The sequence below is a fragment of the Cryptococcus neoformans genome, assembly GCF_000091045.1.
Source record: "Cryptococcus neoformans var. neoformans JEC21 chromosome 11 sequence".
NCBI lineage: Eukaryota > Fungi > Basidiomycota > Tremellomycetes > Tremellales > Cryptococcaceae > Cryptococcus > Cryptococcus deneoformans.
This window is the reverse complement of record NC_006680.1, coordinates 57,501-85,000: the sequence shown is the minus strand read 5'-3', so window position 1 is coordinate 85,000 and position 27,500 is coordinate 57,501. Positions and strand designations below refer to the sequence as shown.

The window sequence follows — 27,500 nt, the reverse complement described above, 5'->3', positions numbered from 1 at the left end:
CTGCACCCTCCGCTCGGACCTCTCTCCTCCCTAACGCCTCCTCGCACAGTCCTCCTACTCTTCCTCCCTCCTTCTTCCCTCTCTCTCTCTCCTTCGGCGCCGCAAAACTACTTCCCTTTCTTCCTCTCCTCTTCCTTCTCTTCCTCCTACCGCGTCGAAGGGACAAATAGAGAAATTAATAATAATGCTTTATCCGACCAACCTCAACCATCATCATTTACTAGCGATTTCGTCCGTCTGTTAATTGACTTTCCTCTTCCACTGTCATATCCGCTTAGTCATTTTATACTCTACTGCATCCGTCAATGCCCTGAACCTGCGACTATATAAGACCATGTAGAAGCCCTTGCCATGTCCGTGTTGTCTTTCATCACAGAATTTATTGATTCACAGACCACGCACAAATGCCCGAACGACATACTTCAAAGCCTGCTCGAGTTTCAGGAATCTCAGTGTCATCATGGCTAGCAAACGTATACATACCGCCTACACCCCCACCCAAACCTTCACTCAAGACCTTCAAGAGCCCACTTCTGCCAGATGGTGTCATTCCTATTCGGGACTCGTCGAAGCTGGGTCAATCGATGGAGGACGAGCCGGTTACTACCCTGTGGGATGGCTATTCCACCAGGTATGTAGATGGTATAATGGATTTTACTCTTCCAGAAAAAGACTTCGATCGAGTGTGAGCTCCTGACTATTATACTTGCCAAAAGTATGTGAGCACAACCTGATCTTTATCGACGACAACCTTAGCCCTCCGGACGTCAGGGCATACTATGCTCTTGTGTACCGATGGTCACAAGGCGATTATGACCACCTGGGGTATTTTGATTTGCATCCATGCATTTTCCGTCCGATTACTGAGCAGGAAGTGAGAAAAGGAGCGGCGTATTTGGAAAGGGAGCGTTTAGCCAACCGAAGAGGGTAAGTACGAGTCATTGGGATCTCCTTTTGACAGATTGTTGCTCGTATTGATGACTTCTCATAGTCTTTTCATTGACCCAGAAATGTACCGAGACAAGACTGTCCCTGACTCGACCACAGTACATGTGTGGCAACATCTCGGCAACGATTGGAGAGAAGAGTTCCACCGAGCAGAAAGTTCTTTTGGCAAAGTCTACACTTTGGTTCCTTCCGGTACCCCTCCTTACGTGATCCCTCATATCATCAAAGTAGGAACCGCTGGGCACCATGTTGTTATCGATATTTGCTAACAAGGACCAATCCTTAGACCAACGTTCGAGCGCCGTTCTTCTCTTGGTCAACAGGATTTCCCGCCGAGCTTTTGCAGCTATATGTCGCCTGGGCATACCATGATTCCTACAATCCTTTCCTTTACCTCCTCTTGGAATCCGCCGGCGACAAATCAAGTTTCTCTGAGATGAATTTCATGGAACTTTTCGACGAGTTTCCGGAAGATGTTTTCGAGGAACTCTTATATCCCCTTTATCGAATCGATTTGATGCCGAACCATATAAGAACCATGTGGTTTGACCCTGATGAACAGTGGGATTCCGATGTAGAGAAAGATTCGACGGTGGAAAAAATAATAGACGAATATTACAAGGATCGGGAAAGAAAAGAGAAGGAGGCAGAGGTGCTTAAAGACCAGGATGAGAACAAACCAGAGACGAAGGACAAGGAGGATATTTTGTAGGAGAGGAATACGAGGTCGGCAATGCGGATGCTGGAAACTGAATATTGTAATCAACGACGTCGTACTATGAACATACATATGTTTCTCCTCTTCTTAATCCCTTTTGTTTCCTTTCACTTGGCTGATGCAATTATGCTTTGGAAATTACTGTAGCTCGAGAGGCAGCAGAAGATGCAAAACACAAGCAAGCACAAGACAAGAGGCGGAGCAAGTGCCACATTCGGGGTTGGTCGGAGATCTGGCCACGTGGATGGTTGTGGGTCGCGTTTGACTTCGTCGCAAAAGACGTAAACAAACAATTATCGGCGTTCGTCTATTCCTCAACCACACTTCTTCATCTCCCTATCTTCCAATGCTTATATAATCCTTGCCCAAATAAGATCCCCTCAAGGTTATCGGATGGCCTAGAAAGGCATACACTGCAAGTACTCTCGTATACAGCCCCTACGAACAGTATGTCATCGGCTTGGCAACCGCGGAATCAAGCTTACACCTGCACAGCACGCTTACAAACATGTCAACAACACCCAGTTCACCACATTCTCCCCCGTCTGCTCGGATCCGAATCCATCAATCACCCGTCTCTGCATCCATCTCCACTCGAAATTCCATTATCCATTCTTCAGCCAAAGGCTGGTCGCCTCTTCAAATCAACAAGGGCGATTATCGATCAGGCCTTTCTCTCTCCCCTTCCCCAGAGCCTAGTACTCAGTCAGGGCCTCGAAGAACGTCTAACTCTTTCAAAGTCGTTACTTCAAATAGTCTTGTCTCCAATTCACCATTCAAAAGCCCGCAAGCTGGAGGGAACGGGGAAAATGATCAGGTGATCCATGAGAGGCGAACTACGAGACGGTTGGGAGAGGTAGCGCCAAGCGCGAGAGGCGTTGGATCGACGCCAAAGACGGCGATTGGTCTTGGAATATCTGCTAAGAGGAGCGGAAGCCGATCACCCAGTGGGGGTGCGGCTGTCAACGGTCAACGTAAAGTCTCCGGTGAACGTCCACGAGTTGCTTTTCCTGTGTCGAATGGCGAACGTCGATCGTCTGGCGAGCGCGATGTTTCCGGGAGCAAGGAGAATGAGAGTCCAGATGTCAGATACGGCAAGAGGCTGCCAAGGGCTAGCATGGGTCTCAAGGGACTCGTTGAAGGGAGCTATGTCAGCAAGTCGCCTTTTAAAAAGTCACCTAGCGGCTTGTCCGCTGCTTCTGACAACCAGGCAGACGAAACTGCTTCTGCGGCTCCTGGAGCGGTTCCCGTCGAGATAGACGATGTCTTTTCGTCGCCTTCTCCAAGGAGAGTTTCAGGTGGCAAACAACGTCGCGCTTCCCCTGGTACTCTCGGTTCCATGGCTCACCGATCGCCCTCATCTTCCTCTCCTCGCTCCGTGGCTTCAAATGTCTTCCTCGCGCCCCCATCTAATGGACCTTCTCCTCTTCGCGAGCAGCTTTCTGCATCTTACCCTGTCGATTTTGAGCCCATGCCTACTCCTACAGCGCACAAGTCTGCCTTGACACCTTCTCGTCGTTTGCGCGGGCCTCGTCGTGCATCTCAAGGCTACGACAGTCCTTCGAAGAAGACGGTCACATTCCAACCTACCCCCGACGTCAAGGAGTATGAAATTCTTAGCGCTGAACCTAGTGCCGATGGAAGTTTCGACGTAGAGATGGAGGATGAGGCGGATTGGGAGGATGAGCGCCAGAATAGCTTGGATGATCTACTCATTGAGGGGGAGAACATGTCTCCAAATGAAGAAATCGAACAAGAGTCGCATGACGATCATGGCGCCCAGCATAACGAGTCTACCACTGCCGACTTTATGGACACACTTGTGCAAGAAGGTCTGTTTTCTCCTCCCGAGATGGACACTCCAGCATTCCAAGATCAAGCGGCGTTTGAAATTCCTCTCGAGACCTCTTTCACCGAGGCTGAGAATGAGTCTGATAAACCGTACTTAGCTACACCAAGTCTTGGTGACTCGGTTCATGCCTCGCCACTGTTTGAGAACCACGACGTCTTTAGCGAGACTGATTCAGCTGGAATTCCTTTTGGCCGCACGCACCATGCTGAGCGAGCTGCCGAGGCGCACAAGACGGCTTTACATATTCCTATTGAGCAACCTAGCCTCCCGCACGCTCAAGAGCATCGTATGCTTTTCAATGCCAATGCAGCTCAGCCATCAATCCTTCCTCCCATCACCCCTACCTCTCCTTCATTCTATCATGACTATAACGATCCTTTCGCGTCAGTTACACCTTCCCTACCCTCTCGCGCCCCGGAACCAAAGCGTCAGCAAGGGCCAGAACCTCACGCACACCAATCTGGTCCCTTGCCTGATCCATTTATCACTCTCCAAACGGCAACCAAAACCATTCTGCCTTCTTCCGAAGAATCTAAGAACCGAGAAGAGGACGGTGTGCCATTGGGAAGGACAAGTCATAAAGATAGAGTTCTGGCTGCAAGGATATTGGCAACTAGAGAACTGGGTTTGGGTATGCCTGGCAGGCCGAACAGATCTCTCCCGACTTCGTCCGCTCCCACTTCTCCTTTGCCAGAGTCTGAGCCAGTGTTTGAATGGAGAGAAGAAGAAGTGGTAGAAGAGAAGCCCATCAGGAAGTTGCCAAAGGTTCCTCCTCCTGCGCCGATGCCTGTTGAAGTGCCGAGTCCTGTGATGAGCCCTCAGAAAGAGACTGAAGTGAGTTTTTTGGAAGACCGTAACTGGTTGTAGTCGCTAACAATATGAAGGAGGGCAAATTGGCTGTTGGTGGATTCAGTCTGCCAGATATTGATAAGACCTCCCCCTTCTTCAACTCTGCGTCCACTTTTGAACAGGCTGTTCAGCCTGTCGAAGAACGAGCCACATCATCATCTGTCTCTAGTAGTGACTCCAAATCCGAGTCTCTAGCTGACGACGTTGACCGTCCTCTCACACCGCCTACTCTTCCTTCCGCTCTTGAAGCGACCAAACCAGAAAGCCCGCACAGGTTGCCAGAGCTCAACTTCAACTTTGAAACCATCAACTTTGACTCTGCTGATGATAAAGGCGAAAAGGTTGTCAAATCTGAATCCATTCCCTTGAGATTGAGCTCTGTCGAGCAGAAGAAGGTGACGACGCCTATTGAAGTGGAAAGAGCGACCAAAGAAGACATTCCGAAGATCGCCTCGAACTCTGCAAGCGACTTTTCACCTTCTCCCTTGAAATCCCATTCTCAAGAAAAGAAGACGACGCATGATTCGACCACAAATCGTATTCGTCAACGCATTTCACGCGAAATGATTCGCGAGACGATTCAACAGCGTATTGCTGATGGCAGCCTTAGCCGCCGCCCAGCTAGTATGGACATGGATAGCTTGTCAAAAAGCTTTTCAAGGACGAGTCTGAATGATTTCGAAATGAAGAGAAATAGGAGAGTGTCAATGGATAAGGACCTGCCGTCACCACCTGCAGAGTCGCCTGCTATGGTTTCGAGTGCACCCTCGACTCCTAGCAAGCCCAGACCCAAGTCTGAAATTCTCGGCCGCGTTACTTGTCGTCAATCTCAATCCCATTCTGCCGAACGACCCGGTATGCGACCCCGAAGCCAGACCCAGTCCGCCCATGAGGTTTTCAAGCAGTCTGAACGTGAAGGTGGTGAAGCCAAATCTGCTTTGGACAAGATTGTTGCTCTTGTGCGGCGGGATGCTGGTGAAAACAAGGAGGGAGAAGAGAAGATGGAGAGAGATGTAAGTGGGACAATTGCTGCTGCGATGTCTCGTGTACCCACTCCCGGAAAGGACATAGACAAGCCTGCTGGTATCTTGAAAAATCCCAATGGATTACTTGACGTAAACTCCAAGGCAGAGGAGTCTGAAATTGGTCCTGGATCGCCGGTATCCAAAAGACGAGTTAGCAACAATGTCCGTCCGATTTCGGAAACGTCTATCTCCCCTCGGTCCAGCTTAAGCGGTACACAATCCTCGAAAGACGGACCTACGGCACGAGAGCAAGCAATCATTGCCAAACGTCGCCAGGATAGGGATCGCCAGGTTAGCATAGCGAGTGCGGTCAGCGCAATTAGTGCAAGCTCGAGAAAGAGTAGGAGAAGTCTGAGTACGGGAGATGTCAATGCGGAAATCAGTCAGGCGAAGAGCCATAGGCATACCATGATGGGCCCTCCTAATGCTGGGAACAATGGGACTCCATCAGGAGTAGCAGCGAGGAGGGGTACCAGAGGGAACCCGAGGCTAACGTTAGGGATTGATGACGAAGAGAGGTCGATCCTTGATGCCTTCAGAGAAGAGGTTGACAATATTGGATCAGAGGTGAGGATTACTGTCTAGTATTTTGATGAGATTACTGATCAAAAACAAAGCGAGGGTATAAGGTTCGAGAGCGACCTGTTGTACGGGCTTCGTACAACGGCAAGGTACCGCATAGTAATGCCGGTAACCTTGAAGTTGGTAAAGCCTGGAAAGCCCTCAGACGACCATCCGATCTTGTGAGTTGGCTTTTTCCGGAGATAGAGTGCGGTTCTGTGAGCTGACTCAGTGTAACAGCACGAGCACGCGGCAGCTATCAAGGCAATGCGAGAGCGTGAAGCCGATCTGGGAAAGGCAACCGGTACCATCTTTGTCAAAGTACTTGGTATTGAGGGTGTCCAGTTTCCCATCCCGCAAGAACAAACGCACTTTTGTATTACTCTGGATAATGGGATTGACTACATTAAGACGCCTTATTCCGTGCTGAAAGAAGGTGCGAGGGTGAATCAAGAGTTCAGTTTGTGCGTTTTCATTTCATAATCGGCTGTTATCAGGCGAGAATGTCTACTGATGAGGTATAGAGTGGAACACCCCAACTTTGAGTTTTCCCTTTCCATCGATATCCGTCGCGATCCTCACATCCTGAAGCTCATCCATGAGAAAAACAACCCACCACAGCCGACTGTTACGGCTTCACCGGCCAAACACCATGGTGGTCACTTACGTGCGCTTTTCGGATCTCCTCGTAAACCCAAAGGTCCTGTACCGAAAGGCGCTGTGCCCAAGAAAGACGTGAGACCCGCCATTCCGGTTTCTACGCCCACAGTCGCGAAAAAAGAGACCATTGCCAACTATCTTCTCGACTCAACAAATGGCACGATTGCAAAGACGCATATCCAGTTCAAGACTATTGCCAAGAATTGTGAAGCCCGCGTGCTTGAGATTCGTTACCCGATGTTTGCAATGTTTAAGGGCGATGCTAGTAATGTTGGCTCATTAGGAGCAAGTGGATCAGGTAGCAGCAAAGAAGGTGAAAGTGCGAGGAAAGCATTAGCAAAGATTACGTTGCAAGTGTTCAGGTTGCCACCTATTCCTGGTCTGAACGCGGACGAGTTGCCACAGTGTATTGATGACTGTCTGAGAGGTTTGAGGCACCATGCTTGGCATGAGCATGACTACTACGATGGAGTGTTGACCCAAGATGGTGGGGATTTGAACGTGAGTCAAGAAAACAATCAAGATCCAATGAGCGAAACTGGAAGAGCTGACTGTTTTGCCTTTGAAGAACCCTAAAAGACGTTTATTCAAGATCATCGGTGGTAACCTCGTAGCAATCAACGAAGTTACCAAGAAAAAAGTAGCCATGATTGACCTCCGTCAAGCAATATCCATCATAGATCTCAACGAGGATCAGCCGGGTACGCCGAAGTCAAAGATGACAATGCGCCCGAGGGATTCGGATGAAGGTTTTGGTCAGAGACCAAGGAGCTTCATGATTGAATTTAAAGATGGGGAAGGGATCACGTTTATGGCTGATACGGATACTGCCAAGGCGGGATGGTGAGTTTTCCTTCACATTTTACCTGCTATTTGTTCCATTTCACGAATACTGACGGATAATGCATACAGGATGGAAGTGCTTCAAGGTCTTGTGGGCAAGATCCCTTCAAATCCGCTTTGGGCAGAGCTTCTTACTTTGCGTATGCGCGAAAAGGCTGCAAAGCGGTCAGCTTCCAGCGGTAGTCTGGCAAAAGAGGGGAGAAAGGTATCTGTTAAACGTCCCTCTGCGGCTGGGAAACGTTAGCTGAATGGATAAAGTGCGAGTGAGACGTGGAGGGAACAGTCGAAGGGTCCTAAATGGACGATTGTCGGATCTTCTTTTTTGTGTACATATATTTTCGATTTCCTAATTCTATATCGACCTCCTCGAAATTGTCTTTTTCTCTCTATTCTCCTTCATATCCCACCCGTGCTTGATATCTTTTCTGAGTGTCTAGTAGTGCTTGTTCAGATGTTGTGTATAGGGATTGACCGTTCTTCTTGCGATGGATGCAAATGCGTGGCTATAGTAGTGGTGGCACCAAGGGGTCGCTCGATTGGTGTGAAATGAGACGAAAATACAGAGACATGGAACACAAGTCCACACCTCATGTGCATGTTGACGACACGCTTTATGATGGAGGATGGTACCAAGGCCTCGTGGAGGACATGGCAGGTGTATGCATGCTCGGCACTTTGCGAATGAGTAAAAGGAGAGCATGAAAAAGCATTTACTGGTACATCATCACTTTCGCCGTCGTCATCATCAACAACGTCGCCGCTGTTCGTCGTTCGTTGCACGCAGTAAACATCCATCCGTCCATTTATTTATACATCTATCTGCTTCTTCACCATCCATCATCTACAGCATCCAACATCGTCCATGCGATGCCGTTACCAGTACACCCACACCTACATCCGGGGTACTATTCCCCTTCATCGTCCTCTTCACCTCTTGAATCCAACTCATTCCCCGTAGTCGGTCCGGATCAAGATGATATAACCACCGGCGACGATGAGGACAACATGTTTAGAGATATGAGCTTTGACGAGATCCTTGAAGATCTTAACGCCAGGTTCTTAATAAATCTTCCAAAAGAGGAGATGAACTTGTTGAGAGTGTACTGGCAAGCTGAACAGGCGTGAGTTTTCGCTTTTCCCTTTCCCTGCGGTTCTGTCGCTGGATGCAGTGATGGGTTGCGCGCTGAAAACAACCACGCAGCCATTGGTTCTATGAAGATTATCTTCGTCCACTGAACCCCTCTCTCCCCTCTCTTTCCCAACGGCAATTCACCCGGTTAATCATCGAGTCATCACCGCTGTATAGCCGACTCGTATCTGGGAGTGCTGTGGATTATGAGAGTGTTTGGGACGAATACAAGTCGTACAAGCGGATGGTCCCTTGTTGCGGAGGTATACTTTTGAATAAAGAGGGTGACAAGGTGTTGCTAGTGAGAGGGTGGAAGTCAAATGCGGGATGGAGTTTCCCTAGGGGCAAGATCAATCTGGCTGAGAGTGAGGAAGCTTGCGCTGTCCGAGAGGTGAGTAGGGTGGTTGGGTGTTGCAATGTAACGCGCTGCGGAAGTGCTGACAAGGATTTGCTAGGTGGAAGAGGAAACGGGTTTTGATTTGACGGGGATGGTCAACCCTGATGACAAGATCAAAACATATATCAACGCTCAAGAGGTTACCATGTTCATTGTCCCAGGCATCGATGAGGCTACAGAGTTTGAAACGCAGACGAGACACGAGATTGGAGTTCGTTCTTGTCACAAACCGGACTGCGGGTATGCTGACAAGCAATTTAGGCGATTGAGTGGGTCGCCCTTCAAGACCTCCCTACGTGGTCTGGAAATAAGAGAGGTCCCAGAAAGACAGCAAAAGCCAAAAGATTTTACAATGTAACCCCCTTTGTCAAGTGAGCCTTGTCAATGACCCCGGGATATAAGGCTCTGCTGACGCACTGTAGTCCTCTCAAATCATGGATGAAAGAGCACGGAATGGACCCTTATCCCAAAGCACGTCAATCGAAGCCTACAGGTAAAAACTCCTCCGTTTTCCACCGGGACATCCAGCCTTTCCAATTTGACACCTTTACCGGCTCTCCATCCAACTCGCCGGTCCCTCACGCCCCTTCTCCTTCACATTTTCCTTCCCGTGGATCCTCAGCGTTGGACCAGCTTTTCACAAAGTTCATACATAAGCAAGAAGAAGAAATTATGGCACCTTCTCGAGCGGCGGTATTGGGTAGCGATAACAACGCCGGTTTGGAGAGATTGTTTGGCGGACTTAACGTTTTGCAAGAGGAAGAAGATGCATTGCGTTTGCGCCAGAGGCAACAGACAGAGGAAGAGATGAGGAAGAAGGAGGATGATGCGCTCGCGAGATTGTTGGGTGGGGTAGGAGGGGCGACTCCGCAGAAGGAGGCTCCTCAGCCCCAGCCTCAGCCCCAGCCTCAGGGAAAGACTTTGAAGCAAACCAATTTGTTGGCGATGCTAAATCAGAAACCTAGCGAAGCGCGTCCTGCTGCAAAAACGCAACCATCAACCCAAACTCAAACTCAGGCCCAACCCCAACCCCATCACGACAGACTTCTTTCCGTAATTTCCCCTCAAGCACCCCCTTCTTCTCTTCGAAGAAACGTCGCTGCTTTATCTGGGACTGGCAATATGGCTGGAATCAGAGACTCTGACGCTGGTGTCGTCATTACCACCTCTCAATCGAGCACACCGTCCGCTAACAGGTTAGAAAGCGAGAGCGGAGAGACAGAGAGGCAAGCAAGGGCAAGGGCGCTGTTGGATATGACAATTGCAGGGATAGGAGGCAGTCCGGCAACAGAAATAGGTTCGGCGCCAACAGCGGCGACGATGGCAACGGCGAGGACTGATGGTGAACAAGGTAAACAATTAGTCTCACCTCCACTGGGGTCAATGCAAACGCAAAGCACCATCCCACCACAGTCTCTGCCACCTAACCTCGCACGTCATCCTTACGCACCCTATCCATCTCAGTCATCTTACCCATCTCATGAGCCGCTCTTGTCCCACCCAGCCCCTCCGGCTCCTCCGGCTCATCCGTCCCTTCCACCCCATCCGGGACACGGGCATGCAAATATGAACATGAACATGAATACCAATGCGACCCAAGCCCGACCACCTATCATCGCCCCACCGCCCATGTCGATGCCTATGCCAATGCCGATGAGCCAATCTTACCGTCCCGCTGCCCATGTTCCTCACCCCCACCTTACTTCTCCGCAGAATATGCAGGGGATGTACATCAACCTAGGCGCCCCTCATGCACAGGGATTAGCTCAAGTTCCGGGCCAAGGACAAGGACAACAAGGACAAGGGTACTATCAGACGTTCCCGGGGGGCTCACCGCCACACACGCAGATTGGTTCCCAGCCCATATCGGTAAACATGCCAGGACCAGGACCAGGACCAGCGGTAGGCTATTACAACAGTCCGCCCGTGCCCCAGGGTCAAGGAATGTTGCCTCATCAGGTGAATGTGAATGTGAATGGGCAACAGCAGCATCAGCATCAACATCCGCTCCCCATGCCGCCTATACATAATCAAGGGTTACCTCCCCAGTTGGGTCAGGTGGGTCAGTATAATCGCGTTGGACAAATTGGGCAGAGTGGGCAGAATGGGCAGAGGACGTTGCCTACAAAGTCATCATTCGCGGGGGTTCAGACGCAGGGGCAGGCGGCGAATGTGTACCACCCTATACCCCGCCCGCCTATGGGAGCTGCAGGGTTGTTGGCGATGCTCAACGGGGATAGGCAAAGTAAATGATAGGAAAGAAGAGTTGAGATGGACGTGGATTAGAAGGACAGAGATGGACGTGGATCTGCAAGGTTGAAGGGACGAATGTGGTTAGTAAATGTCTCCAGTGATATGCTTTGTGGCCTCTTTTTGGATGCTGTATAGTATGGCAATGAAGAAGAGTATGACGGTAGGGAAATGGCGTGTACTTCTTAATGACCGTGCATCGAACCCGGCCAGAGGAAGCGATATGGTATGAGCATAAGATTCACATTCAGGACTGCTTCTTCCCTATTATCTAAAGTATATAGAAAAATGTGGATTGCATACGGTAGATGAACGCGTGGTAACGCAACTGCCATGCTTAAAGTCACCTTTTCACTTTGATTATCTAATTCTTCGAAAACACATGAATAATGAGCGTTATTATAATTGTCCAAAAAAATGACTTGTTTGAGTGGGACGTGGGTGGGGCCAGGTCCTTCGTACTAAATGGTCTCCTGTGTTCGAGGCGCCGAAGCGAATTTCCAGAATGACGGTCGGCTCAATCCAGGAGAAGTCTTTGATCCTTCAGAGGTCGGTTGGAAACTTTGCGAGCGCTTGGAAGTGGTCGGGCCTACCGGAGTAAGGGATCCTTCCTGCTTTCCGTCCTGGTCATTAGTTGAAATGTTGGTCGAAGAAGGTGTCGCAATGCGTTGTTGTTGAGAGTGAGGGTGTCTTTTTGTTTCAGGAAGTAAAGCCGCTGAATGTGAGGGCGGTGATTTGATTGAGGCAGTGGTCGAAAAAGAAAGATGATCATAATCCGTGCGAAGGTGGAAGAGTTCTTGTTCGATACCGGAACGTTGTTCGCGTAGTTGAGCGACTTCAACCTAGAGCTTTCAGGATGAGAATTTTTACTAATTCAACCGGATACAACTTTTGAAAGACCTACGAGACAGTTCTTGAACATCCTCACCGCTTCATTGTACCCTTCAATCTTCTTTTCCATAATTTTTACCTTGACCTTCATCTTTTCCTTCTCCAATAGCTCCTTGTCGTCCCTTCTCCTCAATTCAAGCTTTGCCACCTCCCCCTTGATCCGCTTTTCCTCCATTTCCGACCTCGCCCTATCGTTCTCTTCCCTTGTCATTTGTGAGCGACGACGAGCCTCGTCCAGGTCCTCCATTACCCTTCCGAACATGGCCTGCATAGCCGCCACGCTCTCTTCAGCCCGTTCTCGATGGGTTTCTGCCATTTCTGCACGATGCTGCCACTGTCCCTGTCGGTCTCTCGTAATCTCAAGCTCAGTTCGCAACTGACACACTTCATTAATTAGGTAATCTACGCCTGCTGATCTTCTGTGGTTGTATTTCGCACCTCGAGATGTAGGCGGACTTGAAAGGCTGCTGTTTATGTAGCGCAGTAGACGTGAATTGACGTTGGGCGATTCAATGGTGATTTTTAGGCCTTGCTTGCGCGATGGAGAGTTTATTGGGGAAGGGCTGGGAGAGCATGGGTCTTGGGAGTACGAGGATTTTGGCGAGTGTAGGAAAGCAGAAAGCTCTGCTCTTTGGCTTTCGACGATATCCTCTGAAACCGCCAATTGCGTCTTCCAGAGACACTCGTCATCAGCCTTTATTCCCTCGCGTTGTGTCACACTTTGAAATAAGAAGACGAAATACTCACTTTGAGTCTTGCGTTCTCCCGCCTCAAAGCAACTATTTCCTTCGCAACGCCATGATCCACGTTTGGCAAGTGACCTCCAGGGTTCAAGGCCTCTACAAACGTCTTTTCACCTTTTAGATCATCGGCTGTAAGGAACCCTCGCTGAAACGCCCGAGCAAAAAGGGCCCTATACATCAAGCTTTCCTCCATTGTTAAAAGGGCTTCAGGAGCACCACCACTACTGCCGTCACCTGTGCTGGAAGTCTTAGCCATGGTGTGAGCTGTATGGCCGTGGAATTGATGGTCCATCGGGGTGAGAAGTATCTCCGCCCCAGAAGATTCAGACATGGAAGGTGATATCACCGGCGGAAATGCGGAGGAATTCTCGTTGAGCGGCTGTTTGAGCTGATTGAGCGGCAACAGAGAAGGAATGGATGTCATCCTCATCCCTGTAGTGGTATTGGTAGCGGTCGGGGCGGCGGTGATAGCGGTTACATTTGAAGCCTGGGCCAAAGCTTCATCGTAAGGACGACCAATGCCTAGGTCGACCATCAACGCCGACTGTCTTGGGTTATCAGTCTTCGAGATCGGCTCAAAGTTGGATGAAAGCCTTTCCCCAGAATTCTTTTCGCTTTCCACCGACAAGAAAGGTCCTCCCGAAGAAGGATAAAGAGAAGGATGAGAAGAAAGGGGAGCACCAATCACGGCAGAGGAACTGATAGCTGAAAGTGCTGGTGAAGCAGGTTCGGTGGGGTGGATAGAGACGTCGTACCACGGTGTAGTGCTATTCGAATGGGTGGAAGAGACTATAGCTTGAGGGTTGTCCTTCTTGCTACTAGTATTAGTTGACCGCAAAGAACTGTTGAAGGAAGATGTAACCCCCCCGGCAGCGAAGTGTGGATATGAATTTCCGCGGTACGCCTGGTCATCAACCATCTCCACAGAAATCACAGGCATTTCCCGCCTATGCTGCGAATCAGGCATCGCACGAACCTCCGGCGCTTGGTGCATATTCTCCATCAAAGATACTCCTCGGGTAAGACTTGCCGTCTCGATACCAAGCCCACCAGAAATGGACAGACTTCGATTGGTAGGACCCTGAGCCGAAAGAAGAGATGGGGACGTCGAGCCATACCCGGCACAAGGTTCAGATACGGGGTTCGCCGTGGAAATATGGGTATGGGTCTGTGAATATGTATCGATTGAGCTAGGCGGCGAAGGGGTTGATTTTTCCGATTTCATCACCCGCTCGTATACCGGATTTTGTACTTGTGCATGACCTTCGTCTACGGGTGCGATAAACATACATCCAAAGTCAGGATCAGTAAAAATCTAACACGAAAGGATGTGTAGAAAAGAAAAAGGGGCAAACTGTACCCGTACTTACGACGAGTGCTCACTTCGCTAGCTGTTTCTAGTGGGGTTGGTACAGCGGTAGGGAAAGCTATAGGCGATGTAGCTTATGAAGCCGATAACAATGTACAGTTGTTAGCGTTCGAATCGAATCTCGGATTCTGATCGGGAGCGTAAAACATTGTGCCTTACGCTTATAATTTGCTTGAGCAGCCAACATTTGATCAAGCATCGAATCGACCGCTATACTCAGAAGGGGAAGGGGAAAACGGAATTTTCCATCAGCATCTGTCTCAATATGACCATGACAGATGGTGGGTGGCGAAACGTACATTGGTTAGCAATATCAGAAATCAGCACGGAAGGTATTGGAAACCTTAACGATTCTGCCACGAAACCCATCAGCTTTATTTCTCCAGAAAAAAACAAATAAACAAATAAAAAAACCAAAAAAACGAGAGATAGAGCAACCTGAGAAAAAAAAGAAAAAAGGGTGTACATACCAGCAGACGTAATAGCACCTCCAATTCTGTTCCTCTTCGCATCCCTGCTACCGCGCGAAACACCAGAAACTGGCGGAGTCGGTGGGACATGATGAAAACGAACCTGTCGAGGAACGTCCTGCGCCATCTTAGCCTTGCTTTTCTTCTTTCCCGTTATTTCCGAGTTCGAATTCAGAGTGTGATTTGCCTCTTTTCTGCCGAACTTGAGTATCCCTTGTTTCGGTGATTTCATTTTTTCCTGTGACTTTGGTGCTGGCTTGATCTTTTCCTTTGTAGTCTTCTTCCATCTGGGATTGTCCTTAAATCCGTCTGGAGCTTTGGATGATAATTCTTTGGTATCTTTACCCTTATACTTGGTCCTACCGTTGTTCTTGACCTGGTCCTTCAGTTTCGCCTCAGCCTCCTCCCTCCGCAAAGCATTCTCACTCACCCTTATATTCGTTGTTGAATGAAGAGAAGGCATGGATACCGATTTTGCTACCATCTTAAAGATACTGTTTTTGGTTGGAGATTTGGGTAAAGACTTTCCCGGTATGGAAGAGCGTTGTGGCTGTCGTCGGGGTCGAATGGAAGGTAGAGGTTGAGAGGGAGGGTGAAGGGGAAGGGGAAGCAAACGGGGAGGCGACTTGGGTGGGACAGGTGGAGGAGAAGGGGATTTGGGAGGCACGAATGGAGGAGAAGGGGTGCCATGCTTGATGATTCCTACGGGTTTCTCCCTTATCCCATTATCTGTATGCCCATGATTATCCTCGTTAACGTTGTTGCCCGAGTCGGCAAGACTGACTGAAAGGTTGAAAGAGAGGGGAGAGACAGAGAAAGGATGGGAGATGGAAGATGCAGAAAGTCTTCTCGTCTTGAAAGGTGCCTTGACGTCTTTGAGAGACATCTTGCTAGGAGAATGGAACCGTGAGGGCATGATAAGCGCGCTGTTGAGCGTGTTTGCTGGGCGTAATATATTTCTGTGGCGAGCGTGAGTGAGCGAGGAGAGGGTAGTGAAGATGGATGGAATAGAAGAAATCGCTGGCCAGAAGACGCTATAGTCCGCGCACTGTAGAAAAGGGGAAAAGGAGAAAAGGAGAAGTAAAGTCAATGAGTGAAAAGGCAACAGGAACGATGAAAAGATGAGCAATGGGGACAAACAGCTTTTAGAATAGGTTGAGAGGTGGAGAAATATAACAAGAAAAGAGTAGAACAAACAACCAACGAGAAGTAACCTCAGAGCTCCTGGCTCGTATGCTGTTTTCTCACCGACCCTTTTCCACCTCCCTGGTCTCCCTACGCACGCAGCTGTCATCACGGTAAAAGGTGTCAACAGGGCCAATAGCTCCGTTTCATCTTCGTTTGAGAAATCACACCATGATGGCATGAACAGACCACCAGAAACTGATAGTTTTTGTTTTCACGTGTTGAACAACGAATCGGACCCAGTGAGTAAGAGCCGATGAAGGGCCGCCCCCTATTCTTGCGCGTGAACAAGCTGTCAAAAGGTAATGGCTTTGTAGGTGTGCAACGCGTCGGGTATTTTTAGTGCTAGTATGTGAGTAAACTAAACCTGTCACTTGCATGGATACTCGATGTGTCGGAAAGTACCCAAAGTTCTGCGACATGATGAAGCTGCCTTTTACACCAGGCGCTGGACGACTAGCGATTCAAGTCTATACCGAGCAATCCGATGGGTGAAAGATCTTTTTAAAGGCGTGGGAAGTGTATAAGGTTGAGATATCGATGCTGTCTTGGTGAGAAACCGCATGGTTTAAGATGTAATGAGGTTGGAAGCCCAAGTTCGTTGGAAGTGTTCCATGTTGTCGTGGTTGACTGAGTCGGGTGGACCGTGGGAAATGGGTTTGTGGAGGAGTCGTATTACGTCATAGGAGCTTCTCATACACTCAACTCCGCCGGAGCGGTTTTATACTACGCTGGGAAGAGCTCACGAACGTTAGTCACTCGATCCCAATTGCTGGACCGCATTCAACCCTCCCTAGTCCATCACTACACCATGCCAGAACAAACCACCGTCTCTCCCTGCTGCATCACAGGCCGTACGTCCCTGGCACTACTTACCTTTCTCCCACTCGCCAGGCTCCACGACACCGCTAACCTGGTTGAGACAGATATCCACTCCGGAAAGCCCCTCGGCTCCATCTCCATCCAGCACGGCCTCCGCACTTACGTCTCTCTCCCTTCCTCCGCTGAGAAAGGCAAAGCTGAAGGGCAAGTGGGCCAGAAACAAGACACAATCATCTTGATTTCTGATATCTTTGGGATCGACCTCGTCAACTCCAAGCTCGTCGCCGACGAATGGGCTGGGCAGGGGTACAAGGTCCTCTTGCCTGATTTCTTTGAGGGTGATCCTATCCCCGAGTCTCTTCTTCAGGTAAATTCCCTTCTCTCCTCCCCTGTCCCTTCCCTTTTACTTGCTGCTTGTGATAATGTTACTGACCATGTGATGGTGATGCGTCAATCTCATATCGGATAGTCGATCGTACCGAACCTGAGGCACCAAGCCGAAGCTACAGCACTCACCAAGGCCGCCGATACCGCCAAAGCGGCTGCTGCCCTTGGTCCTTGGCTTGTCAAGCACCGCGAGGCTGGTAAGTTTCCAAAACAACCCCCCAACATCCTTCTCCTTGCCCCACCTATGATTGCATCGCCTGTTATGGATATTATGCTAACCAACAAGCAAACTGACTGGCGGGATAAACAGTCACCCGGCCGCTTGTGGAGAAATACGTCCAATCCGTGCGCTCCGACACCTCCACGGGCAAGATCGCCGCCGTCGGTTATTGCTTTGGTGCGCGCTACGCCCTCCTCCTCGCCCAACCCCAGTCTGGCGCCAAGTCCAGCGTAGACGTCGTGGTAGCCAACCACCCTTCCTTCCTCGTCCTCGATGACGTCAAAGACATCAACTCCACCCCTTGCATCATCCTCAAAGGGGATAAAGATGATATCATGAGTGAAGATGATTTGGATAAGGTGGAAGAAATTATGAAGCAAAATTTGGGTGAGAAATTGGTAGTCAAGAGATTCCCTGGGGCCGTCCATGGGTTTACGATAAGAGGTGATATGGAGGATGGACAGGAAAAGTCGCAAAAAGAGCAGGCGAACAAGGATTCGTTTGCTTTCGTTGCAAAGTACTTTAAAAGCTAGTCGACATAAATAATTGGCCAAAAAGAAATTGGGGAAAGAACACTATGAATCTAATTTAGTTGCATACCCACAAATAGAGTCGACTTTCCATGAACGGCATACGGTATAATCCCTTGCAAAAATTACACACAATACACACACATAACTAACGATTTCCCTGTCTTTTAAATCTTGACCTCCTCAACGCCCTTGGTCACGTCCTCCTCATCTTTGTCCTCTACCAAATCGTTCCTAATCGCACCCGCAGCCGCAGCAAAAGAGAATTGCGGCCTTGTAGTGTAATCTTTCTTGGGCTTGTTCTCCGAAACGGCTCCGGTTTGGGCTGATTTACGAGAGGGTTGGACTTGCTCGAAACCTTGTTCGTCCTTCTTGCTCTTGTCCGCAGAACCTTTTCGGCCCGCACCGGTGTTGGTGGTAGTGGTGGTGGTGGCGGCGGTGGGCTTACCGGCAACCTTGTCCTGCGCGGCTTTGATAGACCTCAACTTTTCTTCCCTCCATCCCAACTTTTCACCCTCAGCGGGTTTGTCACCGGCAGCAACTTTTTGCTTCTCCGCCTCTTCCCTTGCCTTCCTCCTCTCCTCTTCACGCTGAGCGAGCTTCTCCTCTGCGGCCTTTTCCCTAGCAGCGGAATCGATGGGCTTGGCAGCGCCAAAGATACCAGAAGTAGGGGTACCAGCGATGGCAGGGGCGGTGGCAGAGGGGGAGCCAGCAGTTCGGGGTTTGAGGTTAAGTTTTCTCCTCTCTTGAGGCGCGCCAGAAGAAGGGGTAGAGTCGGCAGAACTTTGACGGGAAGTGGTAGTAGGTGTTCGAAGCTTGGTACCTCTTGACCAAGTTTGCTCAGTGTCCGCAAGACTGGGAGACACGATAGGAGGCGCCACACCGGCTTGGTGAGGAGGTACGTCGCGATCGAGCTTCTCAGTTAAGGGCTTGTTACTCCTCCATTGATCGGTGGCATCGCTCACCCCGGGTTCGCGGGGTTCACGAGCGTGACCCGGGCCGGAAGAATCGCGGCGGACACCAGAAAGGGGAGCGGCAGGAGCGGAAGGGGTGAATTTGGCGCCTCGGGCGACGGACCAGTCCAAATCGCCAGCGGGCTCGGAGGGGCCGCCGGTACGGCGGGAAGGTTGAGAAGAAGATTCGCGAGACACGAGAGGAGTGGATCGTCGCCACTGGCTGGCTTCCTCGGCCGCGGAAGGGGGGTTGCGAGAGGTAGAAGCTAACCAACTTGTCAGATGAGATTTCAAGATATGGTGAAAAAAAAGAGTAATGCTTACGAGCCTCGGCAACGTTCACGCGGATGGTCCTCCCCTGCAACTGAGACATACTCCTATCCAGCGCCTGCTTCAAGCCATCCTGAGTCTTGAATTCTGCATACCCAAAGCCCTTGGGCTTACCCTGAGGATCCTTGACGATCCTCACGCTAACAGGGTCGAGGTCGTTGAAGAAAGCTCGCACTTCCTCTTCAACATCAGGCTCGAAAGAGAGGTTACCAATGAAAGCGGTGAAGGGGGGCACGGTGGGGAGGGGAAGTTCTTCTCGCTGAGCGGGGGCACCGGCAAACGTGGCTTGACGAGAGCCTCGGTCGGGGAGGGATTCAAAGTATCCGGGGTCGCCTCTCTTGAGACCAGATCCAGACTCCTCACGCGCGGCGGCTACGGAGCGCTGTTAGATGAAGTGGGGAAATGAGAAAAGAGAAAGGCTTACGAGCGGTGGGAAGGTCAAAGTCGTCGTCAGCCCAAGAAGAGCCGCTGGTAGCTATGTTATTGTTAGTTGAAGTCCATAATGGTAATTCTGGGGGACGTCAAGCATCGTGTTTGAAGGGGGAAGCGAGTGGTGAAATGTAAGGACGTTCGCGATATTTCGAGCACTGGTTGTTTCACACCGGAAGACCCGCCAGGTGGTCGCTAATCGTTGAAAAGATCGTCCTCGAGAGAATTCGGTGACATATGCTCGAACTGATAGGACGAGATGGGGCCCTTCCACACATTTTTGACTAGTCCTACCCATCCATCTTCCGCCAAGAGTCGACACGTCCCGCTCCTTCCTTCCATCCTTCCACAGATACCCGTATTCCACCTTCCATTCGAACCTTCCGACTCCATCCCCGCCCGGCGTGTTCAAAATCTGATACAGTAGGCCAAACATTGCGATTCCGTAGTCGACGAGTCCCCGCGATGATAAAAATGACGCTTGAGGTCCCCGTTAAAAGGACTTACCGGCTTCTTCAAAGAACTCGTGCAAAGCCATCTTCTGGCCCTTCTTCTTGGGTGCTATTGAAATGTCAGCATAGTGCGTAGCTTGCTGTGGGCTGGCAGGGCGGACGACATACCCATTTTGTATGAATGTTTGGGTTGTAGGTGTATATAGCAACTTTTTGAATCCGCTTGGGAATAACAATTGAGCAAGAAAACTCGAGCCACCGCGCGGAATTCCGCGGCGTTTCTAGGAAAGGCCCGAATTATTATCTGGTTATTAACCCGAGATGATGTGATAAATGATGTCGTGGTTCGGCCTCCACCGCGAACGTCTTTTTCTTCTTTTTTGTTTTCAACGAGTTCGTACGGTTACTTCTTTGATTTCTTCGTTCTTGTTCGGAGAGGCATACTGAGTAATGCTGGAGTACAGTTTTGGCATATGAAGAATTGATCGCTTTAGTTGCCAACTATGCAAATGGTAAGTACTACCCCAGAGAGCAAGCAGCAAAAACAGCCGCCGTCACCATCCTTTCTCACCTCCACCCTTGTTTGGCCCTCGCAATTACATCGTTACAAACCTCACACCGGTAAAAGGATCATTCAACAATCCTCTCTCATCCCCTTCACAATATCCCATCTCTGTCCGTAACATTTTACCGCGGAAACAGACAAAAGAAGATTTTTCATCCCTGCGAGGATGCCGCTCACAAACTTTGACGCTGTCTCCAAGTCGTTCAATACAAATCGTCACGACCTCTTCCCCACTTCCTACATCCCATCTTTCAGCCCCCCTTTCTATACTTCACTCTCAGACGAACTTTTCTATCCTAGTGCTCCACCACCACAACAACAGCAACAGTACAAGCCACAATTATCACAACAGCAAAACCACGACACTCAATCCTATTCCGAAGAAGAAAGTGAGATATTCGAAAAAGATCTACCTCCCGAACCAAAGCTTGAAAATACCAGACTTAGGAAACGACGTCGTGCTTACCTCTGGTGCAAGAACAAAGTATTCTCAGTCGATTGGAAAGGTCTGACGTCTCGTATACTCACAAGTTCGTATCTCCTTCGTCTTTTTCGCGAACCCACCCTTGAATCAATCCAACGTCCAAATCTACAAACACCCATCATACCCCTATTTGTAACCCCAAGGAACAAGAAGCAAAAGAAACTAACTTTATCCACCCATCATGACAGCCGACTGGTTAGGGCCTCGTACGTTCCCCAACTTGTGGATGAAAGTCTGCAAACTATGGGTCATCGTTGCGTTAGGCGCCCTGGTCATGGTATGTTCTCTCACGAATCCCTAGCATCCATACATAGGCACTAATACCATCTGGGATGATAGCCTCTGATTGTTTGGATCATGATCTTTATTGAAAACACAAAAACTTTCAGCGACACCATGAGTACGTCTCCCCTGCATGAAGGTGCTACGTATTCGTTCTGACTAGTTGTATTGGAACAGATCATTACCTTGGCAACGACCAATCAGTCTATGACCGAATGGACGGAGATCCAGATGCGGGGTATGTAGGAAACACAAATATTCCTAAACATCTCGGTGGTGTCGTGTACGTTGTCTCTTCTTCTCCTATTACTTTGCAGTTTTCAGCATCTTTTTTGCCAAAGAATTACCCTTATCTACCAAACTTTCTTTCAGGTTTTGTAAAAATACACGGAAAGCTAACTTTCTTAAAACAGATTCGCCGCGGCGTTCGATATCGCCATGTGGGTGATCATCATCATCGCCGCGTGTGCCGATCTTTTGTATGTCTTTACTCATTGTATTGCCTCTTTTCTCTCTGTTCTAGTTCAGTTGAATCTTGACGCTGATACCATATGCTCGTAGTTGGAGGTTCCCTATCTGCAAACAGCTCATCGGTAAGCTTGATCTCCTTGTCTCGTCAGCTACAGTAAATAAAAGCTTTGTACTGTCGTAGATGCCTTCTACGCTCAAGGGCTACATGATGCCAAAGGTTTAGTGGATATCGAGTTTTTTTGTACGTCCTTTTCGTTTTTGCTCATGATCTCCCGAGCTCACTATGTTTCCTCCAGTCCTCGTCGTATGTCCCTTTCTTCTCCCCAAGCTTCGAATGTGAACTCTAACCCTTTCATCACTCTAACCCTTTCATCACTCTCTATATTTTCCACCTCCATTTACAACTTCAATCCCTCCCTCCCCTTCAACGTTCATTGGACTGTCCCTCTCCAGGCCAACGCGTTCCTCAAACTCTTCATCGTAGCAGCTACCGGCTCTCAAACCTACACCGGCCTATACCCAGACAACAAACAAGTCGATACCCCCCTCTTTTGCCTTTATGCGACCATGATCTTGTTGTGCAGTATACCTCTAACTTTAATCGCGCTTTTCGTGAGTTTGGTATTCATTCTCCTTTTTTTCTTTTGATGTTGTCATTTTCCTCGTCGTACGCGGTACAAGCTTGTTTTGTTCAGGAGTCGCAAGTTGTTTACTTTCTCCTTTCCAGCTAAGGTAAGGAACATGAGCTGACGAGTGGACGGAAAACAGTTCATCCTGCATGCTATGAAACGGGAAGAGTACACAGCTGCCCAAAAGATGACTGCTGCATAAAAAATAAGAGCACACAGCGTAAGAGTATTTTGCGAGCAAGCGAGAAGTACTAGCAAAAGCAAAAGTATTAAGTATAAGACAAAACAACAGCAAAAGCTGGAGAGGAACTCTCAAATCATCAAGGATCCTTCGTCGGTCGTTCTCGGATGGTCAAGCAAGGAAGGACATTTGCCATCATCTTGTTCCTGTCAAAGATTTACCAGAGGACTTTTTTGGAGGAGAGCCGGTATCACGGGCCTTGCCGACTTGCAAATCCATAGGCACAACCGATTAAGGACGATTGTATGGTCCGCCTTTGTAGCATTCAAATGCGATGAATGTATGATACATGATAATAGCGGTGCAGGAAGCAGTGACACTTTGATTATCGATCGTAATAAATGGATAAGGGGATGAGTGAAGTCTGGCTTTTCCCCGTCATGTGCAACGTCAATGCGTTGACTGGTGAATACGGAGTATTGAGACTTAGAGATGCAAGGCAGGAGAATGCAAGGTAGGCGGATGCATGATAATTTAAAACTTTTTTATTTATCCCCTTTGATCCAATAACAACCAGTTCAATTGATGTCTAACTCCACGCAAATGGTATAAGGTACAATACTAGGAGACTAGCAAAGGAGGGTTGAGGGTGACAGTCGCTTTCAATCTTTTGAGTACTTAATTACCTCTACCAGCCAACCGTCCACCTTGGATCTTCTCACCCTCATGGGCGGTACTGATGCCAACCATCGCTTCGCCCAAGTTGGTGGAGATTTCCGCCAAGACCTGGGGGTTGTTGTAGTGGGTAACGGCTTGGACGATAGCTCGTGCGCGCTTGGCAGGGTCTCCTGATAAGACTGTTCTCCCAACACACCGGAAAGTGTCAGTGGGGCAGAGAAGGTAACTAAGGAGATGGAGAGACGGGATGACGTACAGATACCAGATCCGACAAAGACACCGTCGCAACCGAGTTGCATCATGAGGGCAGCGTCGGCAGGGGTAGCCACACCACCGGCGGCGAAGCTAGACATCCCATTAGCTTGAGTTGTTGGAGTAAGACAAGAACAAAACGTACGAAACAACCGGCAATCTCTTCAGCCTCGCGGTCTCCTTCAACAAATGATAAGGCGCAGACAACTCCTTGGCAAAGGCGTAGAGCTCCTCGTCGGTCATGCTCGCAGCTTTTCGAATATCGCTCATCACCGCTCGCTGGTGTCTGACCGCTTCCACAACGTCACCTGTACCGGCTTCGCCCTTGGTGCGTATCATCGCGGCGCCCTCAGAGATACGACGAAGGGCTTCACCAAGGTTTTTGCAGCCGCATACAAAGGGAACTTTAAAGGCATGTTTACCGATGTGGTGTTGATCGTCGGCAGGAGTGAGAACCTCAGATTCCTAGGCGTAAATTGTCAGTGTCCATCAAAGTAAAGCGTTTGCGTGGGATGACGTACATCAATGTAGTCAACACCGACAGCTTGGAGGATTTGAGCCTCGACAATGTGGCCGATACGGACTTTGGCCATGACAGGGATGGAGACAGCTTCCATGATCTCCTTGATCATGCCCGGATCAGACTATGATACTGTCAGCAGATAGTTGATGGTAGTTGTCTGAGGTAATAAACCACGGACCATACGAGCAACACCCCCATCACGACGGATGTTGGCAGGGATTCTCTCTACATATGTGTCAGAAAATGTAGCTGGTAATGAAATAAATAAATTTACCAAGAGCCATGACAGCACTGGCACCAGCCTCTTCCGCAATCTTGGCTTGTTCCGCATTCATCACGTCCATGATAACACTTTTTATTCATCAGCATCTGCACGCGACCGAAAAGTCATAATGACTCACCCGCCTTTCAACATTTGAGCCAATCCAGACTTGACACCAAAACTACCGCCCGCACCTCCGCCACTAGGCCCACCACGGCTACCGAGGATGGGAGTAGATGTGCCGGTCGCCCCGGGAACACCGTTGGGAGGAGGCATGGTGTTGGAAGAGGGAATGATGGTGGGCTCTGTGCTTGACATGGTGTCTCTTTTCAGGGACGGATGATCAGATGAAGATGGAACGGGAAAAATATATAAAATGATATCGGAATTTGAGCCCAGAGAATGAGATCCAAATAACGGTGCCGGCCAAGCTTGATGACTCGACGACTGGCACGTATAGCCGAATTATTACGTAAAGTATTCATTAGCAATCATTTTAATATTAGACGAGGATTTCCAATTCTGCAACCCTTTTATAAGAATAGAAACTCGATCTTGCTCATTCTGCTTTGTCGGGGATCAGATCTCACCTGGCGGCAAAATTATCTGGAATATGTCAGGCATCTGTGATCCAGTAAGCTAAAGAGACCCTTGTTATAAGACTTCTTTGAAGTAGGGTCAGATATATTGGTATCCAAGGTATCACCAAACCTTCTCACATTTGTCCGTTGGTCCTCTGTTCTACTGCTACGTTGCCTGGAGCCAGAGGCAGGAGTTCGAAGTAGTAGGTAATCATGTGAGGAGGGGATAAGTCTTAGTCAAAGAAGAATCAGAGCTGGGGAAGAACAGACAGCATGTTGGTAACAAAGTCTATTAATGTCATAGGGAGGGGAGGAGAGGTCGAGAAGGTAGTGGATGTGTCGGTATCTGTGCCGGAAGCTTCTGGACAATCGCTCATTTTGAATCTATATATACTTCCTTACTTCCCCGCCGGTGGGAACCATCAGTGACCTATATATCATGCACTTTGAATGTGGGTGCGAAAACGAGTCATGGCTGAGTATATTAAGCTAATGACTGAGTTATGGGGAGGATGAAAAAAAGGATGGAAGGAAGAAAGAGCGGAAGGAGGACGAGGAGATGCGGAGTCAACTGAACGAAGCGCGGGGGTCACTCAACATGGCGAAAAAAGTGAGTCGTACATTAAGCGAGGCAACTTCTGTTACATTTCTGCTTGACGAAGCATCCAGCTGGCGAGCATGTCTCCCGACCATTCTTCTTCCCTTCTCCTTCTTTGATCCCGTCTAAAGCTGCTTTGGACTTATATCTGAGGGACATTTCCCATTCGTCTTTAATCTTTAATTCGATAGCACGGGCGCCTTGCCGATCCAATCGGACTCTCCATTCATCTCCTTCAAAACCCATATCACCAAGCTTTTTCTAGATAAAAACATCCCATCGGTACCGGATCCTGTGAAAGTGGCATTCACTGGCGCCTCGGGACCATTCCAGAGAAAAGGGACCCGGAAGAGGGTCCATTTCAGCTGTGTGATGTCTTGAGATGTGACAAAACCGCCCAGTCCTTGGAACTCTTCAAAGGCGGATCCACCGATGAGTTTGATAAGAACAATCAATGCTTTCCATTTAAGAGAACCTTTATCCTCTGGCGCAGTGAAAGAACACGTGCCGAGTACCATGGCCCTCTCGAACTTGTTCGCTATCAGAAGGGGGAATATCGACTTCATCGCATCGGTGATGGGCTGTTGCGCTTGGTTATTTACTTATTTCGAGCGCAGCTGGTTTGGCAGAACCTACTGTACCTTTCGAGGGCCCAACAGGTCCAGCGAACGAAACAAAAATTGTGGCGCCAGACTCGATAGCCTTTCGCAAGCTGGATTCATTTTCGAGAGTACCATGTATAACAGTGACTTTTTCATTGCCGCTGATGGCAGCGGGTACCTTGCCAGGGTTCCGTACGTAAAGAGTCAGTTGGTGTCCCTCATTAAGGGCGGCAGAACAGAATTCCAAGCCTGACTGGCCTAGAGAACAATTATAATTGTGTCGTGGATGCGGATGTAGGAAAACACAGGGTACTCACCAGTAGCTCCGATAACTAAAATGTGCGCCGCCACCATGATCAGTTGATGTCGTGTTTGATTCTATTGCCTAAGTGGAAAGGAAGAGGGTCGTAATGAAGACATGGACGAGGCGGCTGCCTGGTCATTCAGTATGCTACAGATAAGCAAGTACCCGGTGGCATAAATAAGTGGTTCTCAGCAAAACACTTCCTACGTGATCCACTTACGTACGACAGTTTATTCATTATTACGAACCAAGCCCAGACGTATTTTGATTCGCCTTAAAAATCCAATCTACACTTGCGATTAGGTTTGCAGCTCCCCTTAATTACAACTTCTGGTGAAGCGTCGCCCCCGTCACCGGCAATTCCTTATCAGCGGAGGCACAGCGAGGCACGAAAGTTGTGAACGGTGGAAATTGGCTGTTGGAAATTGGACGAAAGGACATTCTCCATCTCCTTTATTTTCCAACGACCCCTTCTCAATTTCCCACACGCGTCTGCTGTGGGAAATAAGCTTCTCCTTCTTGGAAAACAACCGCGACAACTAACAGCTATTATGGCGAACAGCACCCACAAACCTTCGCACCCGGAACAACTCTAGCCAGATACGTATCACCGTCCATCTCCTATTTGGCGCCTATTCTCGTGACCTGCTTATCTGTCATGTTCCCGGTGTTGAATTATTGGAAACATCTTTGTGATGGCACTCAGGCCAGGTGATATCCCATATTTTCCATTGGAAACTGACTCATGTGCTTGAGAGTATTTAGAGCGATGCGTTCGTATCCCTCACCCCCACCGATTTCTGTTTTGTCTACTGACTTTCCATACTATTCATCTTGTCGACTTACCCTCTTGGACTAATTATAGATATTATACACATTATACAACACGTAGCTTTATTTTACCCATCATCCAACACTATGACAATCGCCACACCCGAATTATACAACCATAAGGCTATCCCTCAACCTTGGAGGGAAACACCACTTGTCCAGAGCGCCGCCCTCTCTAGGCTCGCTGGATGGTAAGGCCACTTATTTCTGGATAACGCACCCTAACTAAACAAGTCCTGTTAGC

The 27,500-nt window shown here is 49.1% G+C and overlaps 10 protein-coding genes across 10 annotated transcripts in view; 6 read left to right on the top strand and 4 right to left on the bottom strand.

Moving 5' to 3' along the window:
- CNK00260 (expressed protein) overlaps positions 1–1,787 on the top strand; it is a 1,833-nt gene extending 46 nt beyond the window's left edge. The window contains exons 1-4 of the mRNA XM_567596.2: positions 1–685; positions 757–927; positions 992–1,175; positions 1,235–1,787. The exon at positions 1–685 is cut by the window's left edge and continues 46 nt beyond it. Of these exons, the coding sequence (XP_567596.1) occupies positions 405–685; positions 757–927; positions 992–1,175; positions 1,235–1,660 (1,062 nt within the window). The 5' untranslated portion in view covers positions 1–404 and the 3' untranslated portion in view covers positions 1,661–1,787. The remainder of the gene's footprint in view (positions 686–756; positions 928–991; positions 1,176–1,234) is intronic.
- A 194-nt stretch (positions 1,788–1,981) lies between these two features.
- Positions 1,982–7,960, top strand: CNK00250 (hypothetical protein). The gene is made up of 8 exons (XM_024658020.1): positions 1,982–2,113; positions 2,162–4,352; positions 4,403–5,959; positions 6,010–6,135; positions 6,194–6,417; positions 6,478–7,114; positions 7,182–7,456; positions 7,526–7,960. Exons 2-8 carry the CDS (start codon positions 2,175–2,177, stop codon positions 7,698–7,700), a joined length of 5,172 nt encoding a protein of 1,723 aa, XP_024513697.1. The 5' UTR covers positions 1,982–2,113; positions 2,162–2,174; the 3' UTR covers positions 7,701–7,960.
- Positions 7,961–8,233: 273 nt separating this feature from the next.
- Positions 8,234–11,626, top strand: CNK00240 (deadenylation-dependent decapping-related protein, putative). The gene is made up of 5 exons (XM_567731.2): positions 8,234–8,577; positions 8,658–8,976; positions 9,041–9,193; positions 9,244–9,353; positions 9,405–11,626. Exons 1-5 carry the CDS (start codon positions 8,324–8,326, stop codon positions 11,233–11,235), a joined length of 2,667 nt encoding a protein of 888 aa, XP_567731.1. The 5' UTR covers positions 8,234–8,323; the 3' UTR covers positions 11,236–11,626.
- On the bottom strand, positions 11,496–16,468 carry CNK00230 (hypothetical protein). Its single transcript, XM_024658019.1, has 8 exons — positions 15,136–16,468; positions 14,706–15,087; positions 14,535–14,588; positions 14,395–14,445; positions 14,237–14,308; positions 12,871–14,135; positions 12,137–12,793; positions 11,496–12,074 (listed from the first exon to the last, which is right to left on the bottom strand). Exons 1-8 carry the CDS (start codon positions 16,069–16,071, stop codon positions 11,694–11,696), a joined length of 3,798 nt encoding a protein of 1,265 aa, XP_024513696.1. The 5' UTR covers positions 16,072–16,468; the 3' UTR covers positions 11,496–11,693.
- A 158-nt stretch (positions 16,469–16,626) lies between these two features.
- CNK00220 (cytoplasm protein, putative) lies at positions 16,627–17,917 on the top strand. The gene is made up of 4 exons (XM_567593.2): positions 16,627–16,744; positions 16,817–17,079; positions 17,182–17,296; positions 17,410–17,917. The coding sequence occupies exons 1-4, from the start codon at positions 16,702–16,704 to the stop codon at positions 17,850–17,852; spliced, it is 864 nt and encodes a 287-aa protein (XP_567593.1). The 5' UTR covers positions 16,627–16,701; the 3' UTR covers positions 17,853–17,917.
- CNK00210 (RNA-binding protein sce3, putative) lies at positions 17,914–20,276 on the bottom strand. Its single transcript, XM_567592.2, has 5 exons — positions 20,182–20,276; positions 20,069–20,122; positions 19,557–19,607; positions 19,127–19,504; positions 17,914–19,068 (listed from the first exon to the last, which is right to left on the bottom strand). The coding sequence occupies exons 1-5, from the start codon at positions 20,183–20,185 to the stop codon at positions 18,017–18,019; spliced, it is 1,539 nt and encodes a 512-aa protein (XP_567592.1). The 5' UTR covers positions 20,186–20,276; the 3' UTR covers positions 17,914–18,016.
- A 173-nt stretch (positions 20,277–20,449) lies between these two features.
- Positions 20,450–23,075, top strand: CNK00205 (hypothetical protein). Its single transcript, XM_024658799.1, has 9 exons — positions 20,450–21,339; positions 21,402–21,462; positions 21,522–21,627; positions 21,758–21,823; positions 21,906–21,937; positions 21,997–22,056; positions 22,112–22,119; positions 22,269–22,427; positions 22,584–23,075. Exons 1-9 carry the CDS (start codon positions 21,244–21,246, stop codon positions 22,644–22,646), a joined length of 651 nt encoding a protein of 216 aa, XP_024514634.1. The 5' UTR covers positions 20,450–21,243; the 3' UTR covers positions 22,647–23,075.
- A 60-nt stretch (positions 23,076–23,135) lies between these two features.
- CNK00200 (conserved hypothetical protein) lies at positions 23,136–24,709 on the bottom strand. Its single transcript, XM_567591.1, has 7 exons — positions 24,480–24,709; positions 24,353–24,429; positions 24,257–24,303; positions 24,077–24,199; positions 23,701–24,020; positions 23,560–23,648; positions 23,136–23,482 (listed from the first exon to the last, which is right to left on the bottom strand). Exons 1-7 carry the CDS (start codon positions 24,656–24,658, stop codon positions 23,304–23,306), a joined length of 1,014 nt encoding a protein of 337 aa, XP_567591.1. The 5' UTR covers positions 24,659–24,709; the 3' UTR covers positions 23,136–23,303.
- An 834-nt stretch (positions 24,710–25,543) lies between these two features.
- On the bottom strand, positions 25,544–26,578 carry CNK00190 (hypothetical protein). The gene is made up of 3 exons (XM_024658018.1): positions 26,439–26,578; positions 26,156–26,379; positions 25,544–26,100 (listed from the first exon to the last, which is right to left on the bottom strand). Exons 1-3 carry the CDS (start codon positions 26,473–26,475, stop codon positions 25,699–25,701), a joined length of 663 nt encoding a protein of 220 aa, XP_024513695.1. The 5' UTR covers positions 26,476–26,578; the 3' UTR covers positions 25,544–25,698.
- A 315-nt stretch (positions 26,579–26,893) lies between these two features.
- CNK00180 (L-serine ammonia-lyase, putative) overlaps positions 26,894–27,500 on the top strand; it is a 1,874-nt gene continuing 1,267 nt past the window's right edge. Inside the window, exons 1-2 of the mRNA XM_024658017.1 lie at positions 26,894–27,447; position 27,500. The exon at position 27,500 is cut by the window's right edge and continues 53 nt beyond it. Coding sequence (XP_024513694.1) covers positions 27,344–27,447; position 27,500 — 105 coding nt within the window. The 5' untranslated portion in view covers positions 26,894–27,343. The remainder of the gene's footprint in view (positions 27,448–27,499) is intronic.

Excerpts from the sequence above, each read along its gene's own strand:
- CNK00250 (XM_024658020.1), top strand. The coding sequence starts at position 2,175 with ATGTCAACAACACCCAGTTCACCACATTCTCCCCCGTCTGCTCGGATC. Across the intron at positions 7,115-7,181 it reads AAGATGGTGGGGATTTGAAC|AACCCTAAAAGACGTTTATT; the intron begins GTGAGTCAAGAA and ends TTGCCTTTGAAG. Across the intron at positions 7,457-7,525 it reads GATACTGCCAAGGCGGGATG|GATGGAAGTGCTTCAAGGTC; the intron begins GTGAGTTTTCCT and ends TAATGCATACAG.
- CNK00240 (XM_567731.2), top strand. The coding sequence starts at position 8,324 with ATGCCGTTACCAGTACACCCACACCTACATCCGGGGTACTATTCCCCT. Across the intron at positions 8,578-8,657 it reads TACTGGCAAGCTGAACAGGC|CCATTGGTTCTATGAAGATT; the intron begins GTGAGTTTTCGC and ends ACAACCACGCAG. Across the intron at positions 9,354-9,404 it reads AATGTAACCCCCTTTGTCAA|TCCTCTCAAATCATGGATGA; the intron begins GTGAGCCTTGTC and ends GACGCACTGTAG.
- CNK00230 (XM_024658019.1), bottom strand. The coding sequence starts at position 16,071 with ATGCCATCATGGTGTGATTTCTCAAACGAAGATGAAACGGAGCTATTG. Across the intron at positions 14,589-14,705 it reads AGGTGCTATTACGTCTGCTG|AATCGTTAAGGTTTCCAATA; the intron begins GTATGTACACCC and ends GTTTCGTGGCAG. Across the intron at positions 14,136-14,236 it reads TAGCGAAGTGAGCACTCGTC|ACGAAGGTCATGCACAAGTA; the intron begins GTAAGTACGGGT and ends TCGCACCCGTAG.
- CNK00220 (XM_567593.2), top strand. The coding sequence starts at position 16,702 with ATGCCAGAACAAACCACCGTCTCTCCCTGCTGCATCACAGGCC. Across the intron at positions 16,745-16,816 it reads TCCCTGCTGCATCACAGGCC|ATATCCACTCCGGAAAGCCC; the intron begins GTACGTCCCTGG and ends TGGTTGAGACAG. Across the intron at positions 17,297-17,409 it reads TGTCAAGCACCGCGAGGCTG|TCACCCGGCCGCTTGTGGAG; the intron begins GTAAGTTTCCAA and ends CGGGATAAACAG.
- CNK00210 (XM_567592.2), bottom strand. Across the intron at positions 19,608-20,068 it reads CGAGTTCTTTGAAGAAGCCG|CTACCAGCGGCTCTTCTTGG; the intron begins GTAAGTCCTTTT and ends ACAATAACATAG. Across the intron at positions 19,069-19,126 it reads CGTGAACGTTGCCGAGGCTC|CTTCTACCTCTCGCAACCCC; the intron begins GTAAGCATTACT and ends CAAGTTGGTTAG.
- CNK00205 (XM_024658799.1), top strand. The coding sequence starts at position 21,244 with ATGACAGCCGACTGGTTAGGGCCTCGTACGTTCCCCAACTTGTGGATG. Across the intron at positions 21,938-21,996 it reads TATCTGCAAACAGCTCATCG|ATGCCTTCTACGCTCAAGGG; the intron begins GTAAGCTTGATC and ends GTACTGTCGTAG. Across the intron at positions 22,428-22,583 it reads TAACTTTAATCGCGCTTTTC|TTCATCCTGCATGCTATGAA; the intron begins GTGAGTTTGGTA and ends GACGGAAAACAG.
- CNK00200 (XM_567591.1), bottom strand. The coding sequence starts at position 24,658 with ATGTCAAGCACAGAGCCCACCATCATTCCCTCTTCCAACACCATGCCT. Across the intron at positions 24,200-24,256 it reads ATGGGGGTGTTGCTCGTATG|TCTGATCCGGGCATGATCAA; the intron begins GTCCGTGGTTTA and ends ACAGTATCATAG. Across the intron at positions 23,483-23,559 it reads CTTTGTCGGATCTGGTATCT|TCTTATCAGGAGACCCTGCC; the intron begins GTACGTCATCCC and ends TTGGGAGAACAG.
- CNK00190 (XM_024658018.1), bottom strand. The coding sequence starts at position 26,475 with ATGGTGGCGGCGCACATTTTAGTTATCGGAGCTACTG. Across the intron at positions 26,380-26,438 it reads TTTAGTTATCGGAGCTACTG|GCCAGTCAGGCTTGGAATTC; the intron begins GTGAGTACCCTG and ends ATTGTTCTCTAG. Across the intron at positions 26,101-26,155 it reads TTGGGCCCTCGAAAGGTACA|CCCATCACCGATGCGATGAA; the intron begins GTAGGTTCTGCC and ends CAAGCGCAACAG.